This window comes from Pseudophryne corroboree, chromosome 4, assembly GCF_028390025.1.
Source record: "Pseudophryne corroboree isolate aPseCor3 chromosome 4, aPseCor3.hap2, whole genome shotgun sequence".
Classification (NCBI taxonomy): Eukaryota; Metazoa; Chordata; class Amphibia; order Anura; family Myobatrachidae; genus Pseudophryne; species Pseudophryne corroboree.
Genome location: NC_086447.1, coordinates 58,645,756 through 58,663,629, shown reverse-complemented (window position 1 = coordinate 58,663,629; position 17,874 = coordinate 58,645,756). Strand labels below are relative to the sequence as shown.

The following is a 17,874-nucleotide window of genomic DNA, read 5'->3' as shown; positions in this document are numbered from 1 at the left end:
CGTACTGTCCAGATGTTTGTATGGCATAAATCCATAAAACACCTATAAAAGTGACCCCTTTAGTTGCTGGAATAAGAGGACTGGGACACAGCATGGTAGCACAGTGGATGCATTCCTGCCTTCGAGCCCTGGGGTTGTGTGTTTAATTCCAGCCAGGTTCTTTCCTATCTGTTTGGAGTTTGCATGTTATCCCTGTGTTTGGGTGGGTATCATCCGTGTGCATCACTTTACTCCAGCAATCCAAAAACATACAGGCTAATTGGCTTTAAACAAAAATTAACCCTAGTGTGTATATGAGCCCATGTGGTAGAGAATATGGGGAAGATGTACTATGGGGGTCATTCCAAGTTGATCGCACGTAGCAACTTTTTGCTGCTCGTGCGATCAACCTGACGCCGCCTATGGGGGAGTGTATTTTAGCATAACAAGGCTGCGATCGCTCGTGCAGCCATGCTATGCTAAAAAAGTTTCAAGTAAAACAAGACCAGCCCTGCAGCTACTTACCATGTGCGACGGATCCAGCGATGAAGGTCCCGGTCCTGACGTCAGACATCCGCCCTCCAAACGCCTGGATCCGCCTGCGTTGGACTCACCACGCCTGGAAAACCGTGACGCCTGGAAAACGGTGAGTATCCGCCCTGGAACGCCTCCCGCCTGTCCGCCTTCTTGCGATCGCCGCTGCGATCACATTTCTCGCTGGCGGGTGCGTCGTTGCCCAGCGACGATCGTCGCCAGGCAATGACTTGCGCGCCGAGTATGCGCATTTCCGACCCGTTCGCAGCGAAGAACCGCTGCGTGCGAACGGGTCGGAATGTCCCCCTAAGTCTTGGAGAGAGAGAAAGTATCAGCCAATCAGCTCCTAACTGTCATTTTTCAAACACAGCCTGTAACGTGACAGCTAGGAGCCGATTGGCTGATACTTTATCTCTCTCCAAGACTCCAGATTACACCATAAATCCAAAAAGAAAGGAAAACTGGGAGTAGGTATAGTCCGTAGTCACACTGACAGGACAGCTCTTTAACCAACTAGGAAATTACAGATGGGACCTCGCACGCCGAGCCTCGATACGCTGTGCGGGGCAAGACACCTGGCACCAGTAAGCTGCACTGAGCGGCGTAGCTTTTTTTGCTTGAATGCGCATCTTAATTGCAATGTGATAAACAAAGCCGTTTAACGAGACAACACTGATTAATTTGATATGAGACACCTGTACTGTATATCTGTGTGCGACCACAGTCTGATTCTGTATACAAAGCACAACGAAACCTGGCGTGAAAAAAATCCGCGCCCGCTGCATAGTAGCACTTCATACAGAAATTCAGACTCATTCGCACACAGATATATATATAGGTGTCACATTCGCATATCGAATGAATCAGTGCAGTCCCGTGAAGCAATTAGGACTCACTACTGAGTGAAAAAGATGTTCGGCGCAAGCCAAGTAACACAGGACCTGGTGCACCGAGAAGAGATATTTGGTGTGATTGCAGCAACAGTGTATGGGAACACATCTGTATACTGAATTTTCTAAGGACTGTGCTACGCTAACACTCCACAGAGAGACAGACGATGCAGCCCATTCCCAATTTTCTGTACAGATTGCAGAGCGTAGTTTAATGAATGTAGATCTTTGAATTTTAAACCAGGTATACGAATGTTATAGACTTGTTCCTCTGCGTTTAGCAACCCTTGTAACATACTGATACCCAGCCGGTAAATCCAGCGTCTTCATAGAGTTGCAGATTGAACCGGCAAAGCACGCATCCTTCATATTCTCTGAGGCCTGATGTGACATGTATTTGTCTACTGCATAATACTCGCTGACACTGAACATTTCCTCACGCGATGCTCGGTGGCACAGTGTCAGCTCACCTGCTGGGCTGTAATGTGCGTTTAATAAGCCATAGCCGGGGAGAGAGAGAGAGAGAGAGAGAGAGATGGGATGGAGCCAAGCTGACCTACCCCCTGGGCCTTTATAATGTGTCAGCTGTAAATGTGTCCCGAGGTGTGGCGCAGTCACTGTATACAAAGTAATAACATACAACAGTGACTGGTTTAAAAAAAAAAAAAAAAAACAATATAAAACAGCTAAAGCAGAAATAAAAATGTATTTCATTTAAAAACCCTGTAGGCAACTGTTATACAGTATACCAGTGCTTTAAAAAAGTCAGGATCATTTAAGTGCTCTCCGTTGAGTAACTGAGTTCAAACACAAGCAAGACTACTTAGGTTGTTGTATTAGATAGCTGATACGCTCCAGCTTGTGGATGTCCGCAGCCAGGAGACTGCGCAAGAAGGGGGCGTGGAAATGCCACACGGGGTGTAGACCTGTCACTGACACTGAGGGTACACCCATCACACCTTCCAGCTGTCCTGCAACCAAAACCAATGCAAGATCCGTGGGATGGCCAACAGTCTCCACCCTCTTTTCTCCACTGACTCCACCCATATCCCCTACAGACTGCAAGCTCACAAGAGCAGGGCCCTCCAGTGGCAAACGCAGGATTTCTACAGGGGGGTTTACAAATGCAGTCCACAATCTCCCACTCTGCGGAACACTGGAGGAAGTGCGGGAGTCTGGGGGAGCGGTAGAAGAACCTAGTACAGACCCTGTACATTAATGTGAACATACCATATTAAATAAATACAGAAACTTAATAGAACCAGTACTGCACTTTCTAAGCACACATTCTCCCACCTCATGCTAAGGCTCCTGTCTCTTCTTCCAGGCAGCTGCTCTCTGGTCCGGTGCATCGATTGAGGACTCCGATCCACACACACAGCAAACTTGATAGAAGAAGCTACTTCCACTGAGCATGTGCAGCTGCTCTGCTCATGCCCAGTGGCAGCTTTTGTAATCAGATTATATTAAATTGCTATTGTGGTCATAATTTGAGCCACTTACCAAGAGGAGGAAGGGTTTCTGGGCAACTGGAAACCCCCCTATGTTTGCCTATGCCCTCTCCTATTTTTCTCTTCTCTACACAATAATACCAATGCTCACTTTAATTAGATATCTTTGTGTATTATATACTCTCTGTATTCTCTCTCATCCCCATGTATGGCGCTACAGAACACTTGTGGCGCCTTAGAAATACTAGATAGTGATAAAAACATCAATATGGCAGGACGGTTGTGGCTAAATCGTGACAATGGGAAATATGGATTGCCACATGCAATAGTTTCAATCTTCGTTTAATCGGGTGAATGCTACCCGCCACGAAAAAAAAAAAAAAACTCAATAAGAATAGTAACATCATGTGTACTCTGTTTCTGCAAATGGGCCAAGTCTTATAGTCTACAGAGGCTTCTATTGGAGAGGAAGACTAGATATGGTTTTGACAATAGTGTATATTGCATAAAGATATATTTAATATATTAAGTGAACGTCTTCTTCGCAATATGCCAACGCTCGCTGTTATCTTCCTGTGTAGTCATTAATTCTAAACCAGTCTGGTTTTCAGTATTGTAAACTTTTTATGCATAATTCTATTTTGCCTTAGCTGCTGAAGAACGACGTAAACGGCGTAACGGATGCCAGCGACCGACTGTTTTAGCTCTACGGACGCTAAATCAATGTTTTCACTGAACTGAAGTTAGGCTTTTCCCAGCAGGGAAAATGACAATGGGTGGCATCCGGAGTTTATAGAAGTACCGAGCACGTAATATTGTATTTGTTTGCAGTAAATCCGTCGGCTGCAATTTTCAGATTTGCACTTTATTATTCTTTCAGAAGGTGATAATTATATTGAATAATGCAGCTCGCCGCACAAGAACAGGCACTCTCTGAACAAAGCAGTGCGTATCATTACATGATACACCTGGGCAGAAATAAATTACAGACAAGCCACGCTGTCCTCTTTAGTCAGTTGTCCCAAAGTTCTAACGTTTTTGTACAGACATTTGTAAATAGCAGTTATAATGTACGGTATATCCTGATAGCAGAGAAAGACACTGGCCAGAGGGAGTGCACGGTTTTAGAAGAGGAGGACTGCGCTCAAGACAGCTCGTCACTATATATGGGTGGTCATTCCGAGTTGTTCGCTAGCAGATTTTGGTCGCTGCGCAGCGATCAGACAAAAAAACGGCACTTCCGCGCATGCGTATGCGGCGCAATGCGCACGCGCAACGTACGTTCACAAAATCCGAAGTAGTTTCACACAAGGTCGAGCGACGCTTTTCAGTTGCACTGCTGGCCGCAGAGTGATTGACAGGAAGTGGGTGTTTCTGGGAGGTAACTGACCGTTTTCGGGGAGTGTGCGGAAAAACGCAGGCGTGTCAGATACAAACGCAAGCGTGCCTGGGGAAACGTAGGCGTGGCTAGCTGAACGCAGGGCGTGTTCATGACGTCAAAACAGGAACTAAACAGTCTGAAGTGATCGCAAGCTAGGAGTAGGTCCGGAGCTGCTCAGAAACTGCACACATTTTTTTTGTAGCCGTGCTGCGATCCTTTCGTTCGCACTTCTGCTAAGCTAAGATACACTCCCAGAGGGCGGCGGCTTAGCGTTTGCACGGCTGCTAAAAGCAGCTAGCGAGCGAACAACTCGGAATGAGGGCTATGGTCCTAAAAGGATTATTCTAAATAAAAAGTCATTAGATCTTTAACAAGAGCCGCCGTATCATACATTTTACTAGTACAAATGTTACCAGTCTTATCATTCAGACCAGGGCTGCTCAACGCCAAGCAGGTCATGTTCTCAGGATTTCTTTAATCATACATAGGTGAATTATTCAGTTTTGTCCTATTACTGCCTCACAGCTCCTGGCTAACCGGCCCATACAATCCTAAGCAAAGAATGGCGTATTTATCCGGCCCAAATCTATTAGACGTAAAGCAGCACATCACTGGGCAGCCGTCTCCTTTCCTAGCATGTAATAATCTGTCTTACAGTGGTATGGACACATGGAGACTAGCCTGACACACGCAGGAAAGGAGACACAAACATACTCTATGGCAGGTCGAAAGTCTATAGGTCAACGGTCAGTAGGTCGACGGGGTCAAAAGATCAGCATGACATAGGTAGACAGTACATAAGGTCAATAGGTTAAAAAGGTTAACATAAAAACGGTCAACACAACAAAAATGTTTTGGGGGATTTTTGGGTGCCATTTTGTATGTTTAACCATATATGATCTAAATTAGTAGAAACATGTACCCTCGCAAGCTCGCTACGCTTCGGTTACTAAAGGTAATAAATGGTGACATGTATGTAAAACCGCCACCCAGAATAACCACTACGAGGGGACACTGTACACACTGATGTAGAAAGCTGCATAATAATGACAGATAAAGCAATGTCAGTGAAATAAGACTAATTGGATATCTAACCTTAGTCGGAATGGCCTGACAAATGTTTCACTTCTATTTCACAGAGAAATAACTTAATTAAATTAATACTGAAATTCTACTGATCAAAAACCACTGAAAATTGGCTTCTTCAAAGACCTTATGCTTAGTAAATATACCCCAAAGATCGGATAAGACACTGGCCCTCATTCCGAGTTGTTCGCTCGGTAATTTTCTTCGCATCGCAGCGATTTTACGCTAACTGCGCATGCGCAATGTTCGCACTGCGACTGCGCCAAGTAAATTTGCTATGAAGATTGGTATTTTACTCACGGCATTACAAGGTTTTTTCTTCGTTCTGGTGATCGTAATGTGATTGACAGGAAGTGGGTGTTTCTGGGCGGAAACTGGCCGTTTTATGGGAGTGTTTGAAAAAACGCTGCCGTTTCTGGGAAAAACGCGGGAGTGGCTGGAGAAACGGAGGAGTGTCTGGGCGAAAGCTGGGTGTGTTTGTGACATCAAACCAGGAACGACAAGCACTGAACTGATCGCACTGGCAGAGTAAGTCTCGAGCTACTCAGAAACTGCGCAGAGAAGTCTTTTCGCAATATTGCGAATCTTTTGTTCGCAATTTTGATAAGCTAAGATTCACTCCCAGTAGGCGGCGGCTTAGCGTGTGCAATGCTGCTAAAAGCAGCTTGCGAGCGAACAACTCGGAATGACCACCACTGTTTATAAGAGCTTGCTGTACGGAGGACGGAGAGGCACAAGGAGAAGACAAAATAGCACGAAAACTTAATCTATATAGAATTTCATAAACATGTACTGTATTATAAAATGAAAGCAAACCTACCTGACACAGTGATATTCTCCGACTTACCGGGCAGAGCGTCCTCTTTGCTCGGTAACGCCATTTTGTAAGATGTGTCAGGGGCGCATTCAGCACCTGACACAAAAACATGGATGAGAAGCAAACTCTCTGCCCAGTTCCACTGTATTTTAAACTGGATCAGGTTATCTACAATCAATCACGGTCTCTATACATATACTACGCAGGATAAACTTATAAACACATAGCACTGTGGAAACATAGATGGCTTTACTCAGGCCAAACAGCCCCTCTCGCCCACGTTGAGCGTCTTTCTCACTCAAAATGTGCGTCTTATTCGTGTAAGTAAAACTGAGAGCGACAAAACTACACTGTTGGCCTGCATGTGTGACATTTGTACATCTGTGTGCGACTCAGTCAGAATCTGTGTAAGAAGCACCACAACATGCCACATTGCGCTGTGCTTCATCTTTGTACTTGTCTAAAACTAATCCTGTGCTGTTAAAGTGGCAGGCCGACGTCACTAGCACGCTGAGGGGGACATGTACTAAGCAGTGATAAAAAGCTGAGAAGGGAGCCAGTGGAGGAGTTGACCACGGCAACCAATCGGCTGCTCTGTATTTTTTTTTTAAGTATGCAAATTATAAATGTTACGTCAATGCTGATTGGTTGCCGTGGGCAACTTCTCCAATGGCTCACTTCTCCACTTTTATCACTGCTTAGTACATGTCCCCCTGTGAGTGGAATTTATTTGTGTCTGCGATGCAATAGGATACACCGCTCAGAGCGTCTCAGCTGCCCAGCTTGCCTCGCGACGTATGGCACATAGACGCTAGGTGCATGAGGATACATCTGTAACTCTGCTGGTCCTGTATATTCTCCCCAAATGACTTCCCAAATATATTTCCAGAGCTTTTCACCCCTAAACGAGGAGAATCCTCTGCCTCAATATCTAGCATAAATTACAATCTGGGCTAAAGTGCTCAATACATACCAAGTATCTGGAATAAAAGGATCCAGGAGCAGAGAGGACAACGGGCGGTCAGCATGGCTCTACCACCACAAGAGGAGCAGCGATGCTTGCCGTCTCGGAGCAAGGACGGGCTGGGGACGTGCTACAGAGAAGGCCGGAACCGTGGCTCGTGTCAGCTTGGTAGATAGGTGACCAGAACTAATCCAATACTCAGGAGCAGTCTAGAGACTCTGTACAGCCCAAACCCTGGCTTACTATGTAATGCCATATAGTGACGTACAAAGATAACCTATCAAAATAACACCGGAGGGTACAATGTAGGGATAACAAAACCACAGTCATAATGTTACAAAGGTCAGAGAGACGGGGATAAGGAGCAGACAAAGGCCTGTAATTCATTCTCGGAACCTCTATCAGATTGTCCTACCTGACCTTTCATACATCTTACTTCTATGTATGCTTTGGACCAGTTTTACTCACTGTCCTCAGCAGAAGTGGGAGTGTGCATGAATATAAGGTTCCACGGAGGGTGTTATGGTATACATTCGTGCCGACACTCGACAAGGCATGGACGTAGTATATACATTGTCAGAATGCCAACATTGTGAATGTCAAAAGATGGGATGTCGACGGACGATTTAAGGGTTAGTGTTAGGCTATGGTTAGGGTTAGTAGACAACTGTATGGAAAAATGAAACTGCCGACATTCACATTATGCAAACATTATGTCCGTTGCATACATTTGCAAACTTATGGTAAGCCACCAGACATACTGTAGTGGTTTACCATATGTCTGCAAATGTAAGTCACAGAGATCTCTGCATTACTATTTTCATGTAGGATGTACTGTAGGTCTCTTTTGCTGGTCCATTACAGTGTGCCGGGGGAATTTGTTTAGTTGTAGTCTAGATTAACCCCTCTCTTACATTTATTATTATCCTTTATTTATATGGCGCCACACGGGTTCTGCAGCGCCCAATTACAGAGTACATAAACAAATAATCAAAACAGGAAAACAGCAACTTACAGTTGACGACAATATAGGACAAGTACAGGGTAAATAAATATAGCTACATCAGCAGATGACCCTGAAATAAGTATCAGGTGGCAGAAGACTGCTGGATTTGGTGCAGTTGAAGATTATTAAAGTAAGAAAAAGGATAAGCACGAGGGACGAGGACCCTGCTCGTGAGAGCTTACATTCTAAAGGGAAGGGGTAGACAGACAGAGCTGACACAGATGGGGTACATAGAAAGCGTGGAATAGAGGATTAGGATGAGATTTGGCTGGGTTTGGTGAAGAAGTGGGTTTTCAGAGCCCGTTTGATGTTTTGTAGAGAAGTGGAGAGTCTGAGGGGGAGAGGTAGGGAATTCCAGAGAAGTGGTGCAACACGTGAGAAATCTTGGAGGTAGGAGTGGGAGGAGGTGATCCGTAGGCAGGAGAGGCGGCATGCATTAGCTGAGCGAAGATGACGGGTGGTAATGTAAAGGGAGATAAGATCAGAGATCTAGATGGAAGAGAAGTGGGTGAGGGCTTTGTAAGCAAGTGTGAGAAGCTTGAAATGGATTCTGAAAGGGAAGGGGAGCCAGTGAAGGTCTTGTAGGAGAGGGGAGGTGGACGTAGTGCGTTTTGTGAGGAAAATTAGCTGGGCAGCAGCATTGAGAATAGACTGCAGTGGAGAGAGGAGGAGATTACAGTACATGTACATATGATGGACTAGTAAGTTGATATGAGCAGCTACCATTCTGTGTATTACGTTAGTGCTGACATTTGACATGTCAACATTCTGTCCATGTCAATATTCAGATCATGTCAACATTTTGTTCTATACCCAACTAATCTATAACACTGGTGGAGGCTAAGGGGCCCTACACACTGGGCGAGAATACTGAAAGATATGAACGAGATACCGTTCATATCTTTCAGTGTGGAGGCTCCAGCAATGAACGATGCGCGGCCCCGCGCTCGTTCATCGCTGGTGCCCTGTCGGCTGTGCATGCAGGCCAATATGGACGATCTCGTCCATTTTTGCCTGCACTGCTATGGAACCGGGTGACGGGGGGAGTGAAGAAACTTCACTCCCCCCGTCACTGACCCCCCCTGCCGCCGGGTCGCCCGTCGGACGTATCCGCCATCGGGCAGCTCGGCGGCGGATCGTCAAATGTGTAGGGCTCATAAGAGTGCAGTTATATTACTGTGCACAAGGCTGAATTCATTACGTATACACTATACATAATTAAGGTAAGTTTTTATTCACTTGGAACTTGCTTAATATAAACAGAATAGGAGGGGCGTTCTTAAAAGAGGAGTTTAACTAAGGTCTATACACCTTCCTGTCATTATTCATCTGCTACGGACAAGCCCCCAATTTTGACAACAGATGGCTATTAATTCATGTACTAACAGTTATTTATATATCGCACACATATTCCACAGCGCTTTACAGAGATTATTTAGTCACTCACATCAGTCCTTGCCCCACTGGAGCTTACAATCTATATTCCCTATCAAATGAACACACTAGTGTTCATTTGTTGTCAGAAGCCAATTAACCTATCCGTACAGTATGTTTTTGTAGTGTGAGGAAAACAATGAAAACACAACGAGAACATAAAGACCCCACACAGATATGGACACCCTTGGCTGGAAATAACACCTGAGCTGTGAGCAGTAATGCTAACCACTACACCACCATGCTGCCCAACAGAACTATTATTTGCAGTCCGCTAATCTTCTGGTACCTGTCTGCAGAACTTGTTTTAAGACAAATATTTTTAAGAAAAGCACCACAAAAGGAGAGTTATGGTAGACTTACCATGTTTAATTCTCTTTCTGCGAGGTACACTGGTTCCACAGGGAAAACATCGGGTGTAGAGTTGATCCTGATCCAGAGAGGCACAAACAGGCTAAAGCTTTATGCTGTCCCAGGATGCATTGGGGCCTCCTCTATAGCCCCGCCTCCAGGCACTATGAGCACAGTTTCGTTAACCAGTCCAATGTAGGAGTAGGTTAGAGGGACGGCAGATGTTAGTCACATAAAACCACATTCTCACGACAGGAGAAGGGACCAGCGGCTAATGCCATACAAACCCATAGAAGCTAGGTGCATCAGGGTGGGCTCCCTGTTGAAACCAGTGTACCTTGCAGAAAGAGAGTTAACCATGGCAAGTCTACCATAATTCTCCTTTTCTGTGGCAGGGTACACTGTGGGTATGAGAACCCAGGGTCCAAAGGAAGCATCCTGGGAGGCGGCAGTATCAAAGGCATAGAACTTAATGAACGTGTTCACTGAGGACCACGCAGCCGCCTTGCACAATTGTTCTGCGCAAGCGCCACGGAGGGCCGCACAAGAAGGTCCAACAGACTGACTAGAATGGGCTTTAATAGCAGCAGGACCTCTAACCTGCTCCTACATTGGAGTCCAGCCTGCGCATAAGCTTGTGCAATCCCCATTCTAATCCATCTGGCCAAGGTTTGCTTATTCGCAGGCCAGCCACGTTTGTGGAAACCAAACAGTACAAAAAGGGAATCTTTGGGGGACAAGTCAGAATAGATAAAGGCCGGAAACCACAATCTCTTGGTTAAGGTGAAAAGATGACACCACCTTAAGTAAATAACCTGGGTGAGTTCTAAGAACTGCCCGGTCATGATGGAATGCTGCGGAAACATAATTTTAACCATAAATAAAATCCTTAGAAAGCCAGTGAAGAACTAATACTAGAAAATAAGATTTTAAACCTACCGGTAAATCTTTTTCTCCTAGTCCGTAGAGGATGCTGGGGACTCCGTAAGGACCATGGGGTATAGACGGGCTCCGCAGGAGACATTGGCACTCTAAAGACTTTAGAATGGGTGTGCACTGGCTCCTCCCTCTATGCCCCTCCAGACCTCAGTTAGAGAAACTGTGCCCAGAGGAGACGGACAGTGCGAGGAAAGGATTTTTGTTAATCTAAGGGCAAGATTCATACCAGCCCACACCATCCACACCGTATAACATGGATATACGAAACCAGTTAACAGTATGAACAAAACAGCATCAGCCAGAAACTGATCTTAACTGTAACATAACCCTTATGTAAGCAACAACTATATACAAGCCTTGCAGAAATATGTCCGCACTGGGACGGGCGCCCAGCATCCTCTACGGACTAGGAGAAAAAGATTTACCGGTAGGTTTAAAATCATGCTGGGGACTCCGTAAGGACCATGGGGATTATACCAAAGCTCCAAAACGGGCGGGAGAGTGCGGATGACTCTGCAGCACCGATTGAGCAAACATGAGGTCCTCATCAGCCACGGTATCAAACTTGTAGAATTTTGCAAAAGTGTTTGAACCCGACCAAGTAGCTGCTCGGCAAAGCTGTAAAGCCGAGACGCCTCAGGCAGTCGCCCAAGAAGAGCCCACCTTCCTAGTGGAATGGGCCTTTACCGAATTTGGTAACGGCAATCCAGCCATATAATGAGCCTGCTGAATCGTGTTACAGATCCAGCGAGCAATAGTCTGCTTAGAAGCAGGAGCGCCAACCTTGTTGGCTGCATACAGGACAAAAAGTGTCTCTGTTTTCCTAACCCGAGCCGTCCTGGCTACGTAAATTTTTTTTGGCCCTGACTACATCAAGGGACTTGGAATCCTCCAAGTCCCCCGTAGCCACAGGCACCACAATAGGTTGGTTCATATGAAACGATGAAACCACGTTAGGCAAAAATTGAGGACGAGTCCTCAACTCTGCTCTAACCACATGGAAAATCAGATAGGGGCATTTGTGAGACAAAAAGCCGCCAATTCGGACACCCGCCTTGCAGATGCCAAGGCCAACAACATGACTACCTTCCAAGTGAGAAATTTTAATTCAACCGTTTGAAGAGGTTCAAACCAGTGAGATTTTAGGAACCGTAACACCACGTTAAGGTTCCACGGTGCCACTGGGGGCACAAAAGGAGGCTGGGTGTGCAGCACTCCCTTTACAAAAGTCTGGACTTCTGGGAAAGAAGCCAATTCCTTCTGAAAGAATATAGATAGGGCCGAAATCTGTACCTTAATGGAGCCTAACTTCAGGCCCATATCCACTCCTGTCTGTAGAAAGTGGAGAAAACGGCCCAGGTGGAAATCTTCCGTAGGAGCATTCTTGGCTTCACACCAAGATACATACTTCCTCCAGATACGGTCATAATGTTTCGCCATCACCTCCTTCCTAGCCTTTATCAGAGTAGGGATGACTTCCTCCGGAATACCTTTCCCAGCTAGGATTCGGTGTTCAACCGCCATGCCGTCAAACGTAACCGCGGTAAGTCTTGGAACACGTAGGGCCCCTGCTGCAACAGGTCCTCCCTGAGAGGAAGAGGCCACGGATCTTCTGTGAGCATCTCCTGAAGATCTGAATACCAGGCCCTTCGAGGCCAATCTGGAACAATGAGTATTGTCTGCACTCTTTTTTGTCTTATGATTCTCAATATTTTTGAGATGAGAGGAAGAGGAGGAAACACATAGACCGACTGAAACACCCATGGTGTCACCAGGGCGTCTACCGCTACTGCCTGAGCGTCCCGAGACCTGGCACAATACCTCCGAAGTTTCTTGTTGAGGCGTGACGCCATTATGTCTATTTGAGGAAGTCCCCAATGACTTGTTATCTCTGCAAAAACTTCTTGATGAAGTCCCCACTCTCCTGGATGGAGATCGTGTCTGCTGAGGAAGTCTGCTTCCCAGTTGTCCACTCCCGGAATGAAGACTGGTGACAGAGTGCTTACGTGATTTTCCGCCCAGCAAAGAATCCTGGTGGCTTCCGCCATTGCCACTCTGCTCCTTGTCCCGCCTTGGCGGTTTACATGAGCCACGGCTGTGATGTTGTCTGACTGAAGCAGAACCGGTAGGTCGCGAAGAAGATTCTCCGCTTGACGTAGGCCGATGTATATGGCCCTTAATTCCAATTTTCAAGTACAGGTTCAGGGATTTTAGATTCAGAATGGATCTAACGAGCCATCCGACTTCGGGACCACAAACAGGGTCGAATAGTGCAAGGATAAAACGATACGTGAGCTACCACTGAACCAGCGCCTCACTTCTCATGGACAGATATATCCCAACCTCCGTATAACTCCTGTTATGGAGAGACTTCCGGGAAGGGTCGAATAGTACCCTTTCCCCTGCTGGACTAGGGGAACCTTGATAATCACTTGCTGTTGACACAGCTTTTGAATTGCAGCCAACACTATTTCCCTCTCTGGGGGAGAAGCTGGCAAAGCCGACTTGAAAAATCGGCGAGGAGGCACCTCTTCGAATTCCAGTTTGTAGCCTTGGGATACAATTTCCATCGCCCAAGGATCGATGTCTGACAGAACCCAGACCTGGCTGAAGAGTCGAAGACGTGCCCCCACCGGTGCGGACTCCCTCAGTGGAGCCCCAGCGTCATGCGGTGGATTTAGTAGAAGCCGGGGAGGACATTCTTTTCCCTCTACCCTTACCTCTGGCGAGGAAGGAAGAGCCCCGACCTCTTCTGGACTTATGCGACCGAAAGGACTGCATCTGATATTGTGGTGTTTTCTTTTGATGTGGGGGAACATAAGGCAAAAAAGAAGATTTACCCGCGGTAGCTGTGGAAACCAGGTCCGCGAGACCCTCCCCAAATAAAACCTCACCCTTGTAAGGCAAAGTTTCCATATGTCTCATCAAGTCGGAATCACCCGTCCATTGGCGGGTCCACAGGGCTCGCCTAGCAGAAATAGCCATGGCGTTGGCTCGTGAACCTAACAGCCCAACGTCTCTCGCAGCGTCTCTCATATATAATGCTGCGTCTTTAATGTGACCCAAGGTCAATAAAATGCTATCCCTATCAAGGGTGTCAATGTCAGATGACAAGTTATCTGCCCACGCTGCTACGGCGCTACAAACCCATGCCGACGCTACTGCCAGTCTGAGCAAGGCACCCGTATGTGTATAAATGGATTTTAAGGTAGTTTCCTGTCTGCGGTCAGCAGGATCCTTGAGGGCTGCCGTGTCTGGAGATGGCAGCGCCACCTTTTTGGACAAGCGCGTCAAAGCCTTGTCTACCCTGGGCGAGGATTCCCACCGTACCCAGTCCTGCGTGGGGAAAGGTTACGCCATAAGAATTCTCTTGGGAATCTGCAGTTTCTTGTCTGGAGTTTCCCAAGCCTTTTCAAATAACGCATTCAGCTCATGAGATGGGGGAAAGGTTACCTCAGGTTTCTTTTCCTTAAACATGCATACCCTCGTGTCAGGAACAGAGGGGTCATCTGTGATATGCAAAACATCTTTTATTGCAATAATCATATAATGAATACTTTTGGCCACCCTTGGTGTAACCTCGCATCATCGTAGTCGACACTGGAGTCAGAATCCGTGTCGGTACCAGTGTCTGTTACGTGGGACAGAGGACGTTTCTGAGACCCTGAGACACAGTCAAAGCCATGGATTGACCCCCTGTTTTATCCCTGGACTCTGCTTTGTCCAATCTCTTATGTAATAAAGACACATTTGCATTTAAAACATTCCACATATCCAACCAGACAGGTGTCGGCGTTGCCGACGGAGACACCACAATCATCTGCTCCACCTCCTCCTTAGATGAGCCTTCCGCTTCAGACATGCCGACACACACGTACCGACACCCCCACACAACACACTCAGGGATATATTTATATGGAGACAGTCCCCCAATAAGGCCCTTTGGAGAGACAGAGAGAGAGTATGCCAGCACACACCCAGCGCCACCGGACACTGGAATAAAATCCCAGTTAGTACAGCGCTTTTATATAATATATAAATACACTCACTGCGCCAATTAAATGTGCCACCCCCCCTCTTTTTTACTCTCTGTAACCGTGTTCAGCAGGGGAGAGTCCGGGGAGCCAGCTTCTCTGCAGTGTGCTGTGGAGAAAATGGCGCTGGTTAGTGCTGGAGGATCAAGCTCCGCCCCCTCACCGGCGGGCCTCGGTCCCGCTCAAATTATTTATACTGGCGGGGGTTTTTCAATATACTGCCTCCGCAGTATCTAATCTATTTGCCAGTGTCCCTTAAGGTTAATATTGCTGCCCAGGGCGCCCCCCCTGCGCCCTGCACCCTTACAGTTCCTGCTGTGTGTGTATGTGTGGGAGCAATGGCGAACAGCGTTACCGCTGCGCGTTACCTCAGTGAAGATCTGAAGTATTCTTTCTTCTTAATACTCACACAGCTTCTATCTTCCGGCTCCGTGAGGAGGACGGCGGCGCGGCTTCGGGACGAACGGCGAGGGTGAGACCTGCGTTTCGACCCTCTGGAGCTAATGGTGTCCAGTAGCCTAAGAAGCAGAGCCTATCATTTAAGTAGGTCTGCTTCTCTCCCCTCAGTCCCACGATGCAGGGAGCCTTTTGCCAGCAGTGCTCCCTGAAAATAAAAAACCTAACAAAAAGTATTTTTCAGAGAAACTCAGTAGAGCTCCCCTGCAGTGCATCCAGTCGCCTGCGGGCATAGGATCTAACTGAGGTCTGGAGGAGGGGCATAGAGGGAGGAGCCAGTGCACACCCATTCTAAAGTCTTTAGAGTGCCCATGTCTCCTGCGGAGCCCGTCTATACCCCATGGTCCTTACGGAGTTCCCAGCATCCTCTAGGACGTAAGAGAAAATTAATTATTAAACTTCAAATATGAGAGTAATAAAAGAAAAAAAGAATTAAAATAAAACACGCACAAGGTCATTAAGTGCATTGGTGTACTAACTAGATCCAAGATAAGAATATTTTTCTTTAGCCCAGGCTTCCAGAGTGCCCTGATGAGAGATATTATAGTTTGGAAACCAACTTAATCGATAAATTTTAATTGGCCTTAAGTAGAGCGGCACAAACACTGCATCTTCAGCATATTAATATCCTGTCTATTTAAAATTATACAGACGCCTGGCTATCTTCCCTAATTACAGCCTCCCATTACGCCAGGCCCCTGCTCGATGGATAGCGATCGGCAGGCAAATCTATGCATGGCGGAAAAGATTGAGCTGGGGTCCGTATTCTGCTGCTAATCTGAAATGAGTCCTTTCCACATGGTGAAACCACAGGTTCCTTAACCCTCTGAGTGCCTGAGGGGGAAAAGCACGGTACGCTGTCAGGAGCGTGCAAGAAAACAAAACAGCGGACAAGGGGCCTAATTCAGAGTTGATCACAGCAGCAAATTTGTTAGCAGCTGGGCAAAACCATGTGCACTGCAGGTGGGGTGGATGTAACATGTGCAGAGAGAGTTAGATTTGGGTGGGGTGTATTCAAACTGAAATCTAAATTGCAGTGTAAAAATAAAGCAGCCAGTATTTACCCTGCACAGAAACAGTATAACCCACCCAAATCTATCTCTCTCTGCACATGTTATATCTGCCCCCCCTGCAGTGCACATGGTTTTGCTCAACTGCTTACAAATTTGCTGCTGCGATCAACTCTGAGTTGAGCAGAGAACGCTAAAGGGTATTAACTACAGTTCAAAAACAGGGGTGCACCATAGATTTTATTTTGTGCACCAATGCACCTATTACTCCGCCTAGCACATACAGTACACCAATGCATGCACATATTCTGCATTAGGGAAGTGCACCCAGTATAACCTTTGTGCGTGTGTATACGGGGGCCCTGCTCGTCAGAGTTACAATTTAGGGATTTGGTAGGCATCAGGAGGGAGAGGGGACTTGAAATGGGGAACGCAGAGTTTGGGCAATCAGGAGGAAGGGTGGCAGGCTGGAGAGATGGGAGTGGGCAGCCGATATACCCTATACCAGAGGTTACGGGGTGACTGCCTGAAGTAGCGTACAGACGCTGGGAAATGCACGGCTGTACATAAGGGAAGGAGTTTGTAGTGGCATTTGCATAAGGACGCAGACGTGACTACGTCCAGCACAGAATCATGACATTTATCCGATTGCATGTCATAGTGTCACAGCCGACACTCTCATAGATGGCTTAGTCATGAGAGCCTGAGGTACTGCCCCGAATAGCAGAATTACAGTGTCACAGGCACTCTCTCTGCTGGCTTGGTTAGGTTCCAGGGTAAGACTGTGGGGAGGAGGGGGGTTAGGGTTAGACTGTGGGGAGGAGGGGGGTTAGAGTTAGGGCTGTGGGGAGGAGGGGGGTTAGGGTTAGACTGTGGGGAGGAGGGGGGTTAGGGTTAGACTGTGGCGAGGAGGGGGGTTAGGGTTAGACTGTGGCGAGGAGGGGGGTTAGGGTTAGACTGTGGCGAGGAGGGGGGTTAGGGTTAGACTGTGGGGAGGAGGGGGGTTAGGGTTAGACTGTGGGGAGGAGGGGGGTTAGGGTTAGGCTGTGGGGAGGAGGGGGGTTAGGGTTAGACTGTGGGGAGGAGGGGGGTTAGGGTTAGACTGTGGGGAAGAGGGGGGTTAGGGTTAGACTGTGGGGAGGAGGGGGGTTAGGGTTAGGCTGTGGGGAGGAGGGGGGTTAGGGTTAGGCTGTGGGGAGGAGGGGGGTTAGGGTTATACTGTGGGGAGGAGGGGGGTTAGGGTTAGACTGTGGGGAGGAGGGGGTTAGAGTTAGGGCTGTGGGGAGGAGGGGGGTTAGGGTTAGACTGTGGGGAGGAGGGGGGTTAGGGTTAGACTGTGGCGAGGAGGGGGGTTAGGGTTAGACTGTGGGGAGGAGGGGGGTTAGGGTTAGACTGTGGGGAGGAGGGGGGTTAGGGTTAGACTGTGGGGAGGAGGGGGGTTAGGGTTAGGCTGTGGGGAGGAGGGGGGTTAGGGTTAGACTGTGGGGAGGAGGGGGGTTAGGGTTAGACTGTGGGGAGGAGGGGGGTTAGGGTTAGGCTGTG

At 47.4% G+C, this 17,874-nt stretch overlaps 1 protein-coding gene across 3 annotated transcripts in view; it reads right to left on the bottom strand.

Moving 5' to 3' along the window:
* Positions 1-17,874, bottom strand: part of MSRA (methionine sulfoxide reductase A) — a 521,014-nt gene that overhangs the window by 481,007 nt on the left and 22,133 nt on the right. Inside the window, exon 1 of one of the 3 annotated variants that reach the window (XM_063915080.1) lies at positions 6,142-6,235. The exons of the other annotated variants lie outside the window; for them this stretch is intronic. Within the exon in view, the coding sequence (XP_063771150.1) occupies positions 6,142-6,202 (61 nt within the window). The 5' untranslated portion in view covers positions 6,203-6,235. Of the gene's footprint in view, positions 1-6,141; positions 6,236-17,874 lie in introns of those variants that run through there. 3 annotated transcript variants of the gene reach the window in all.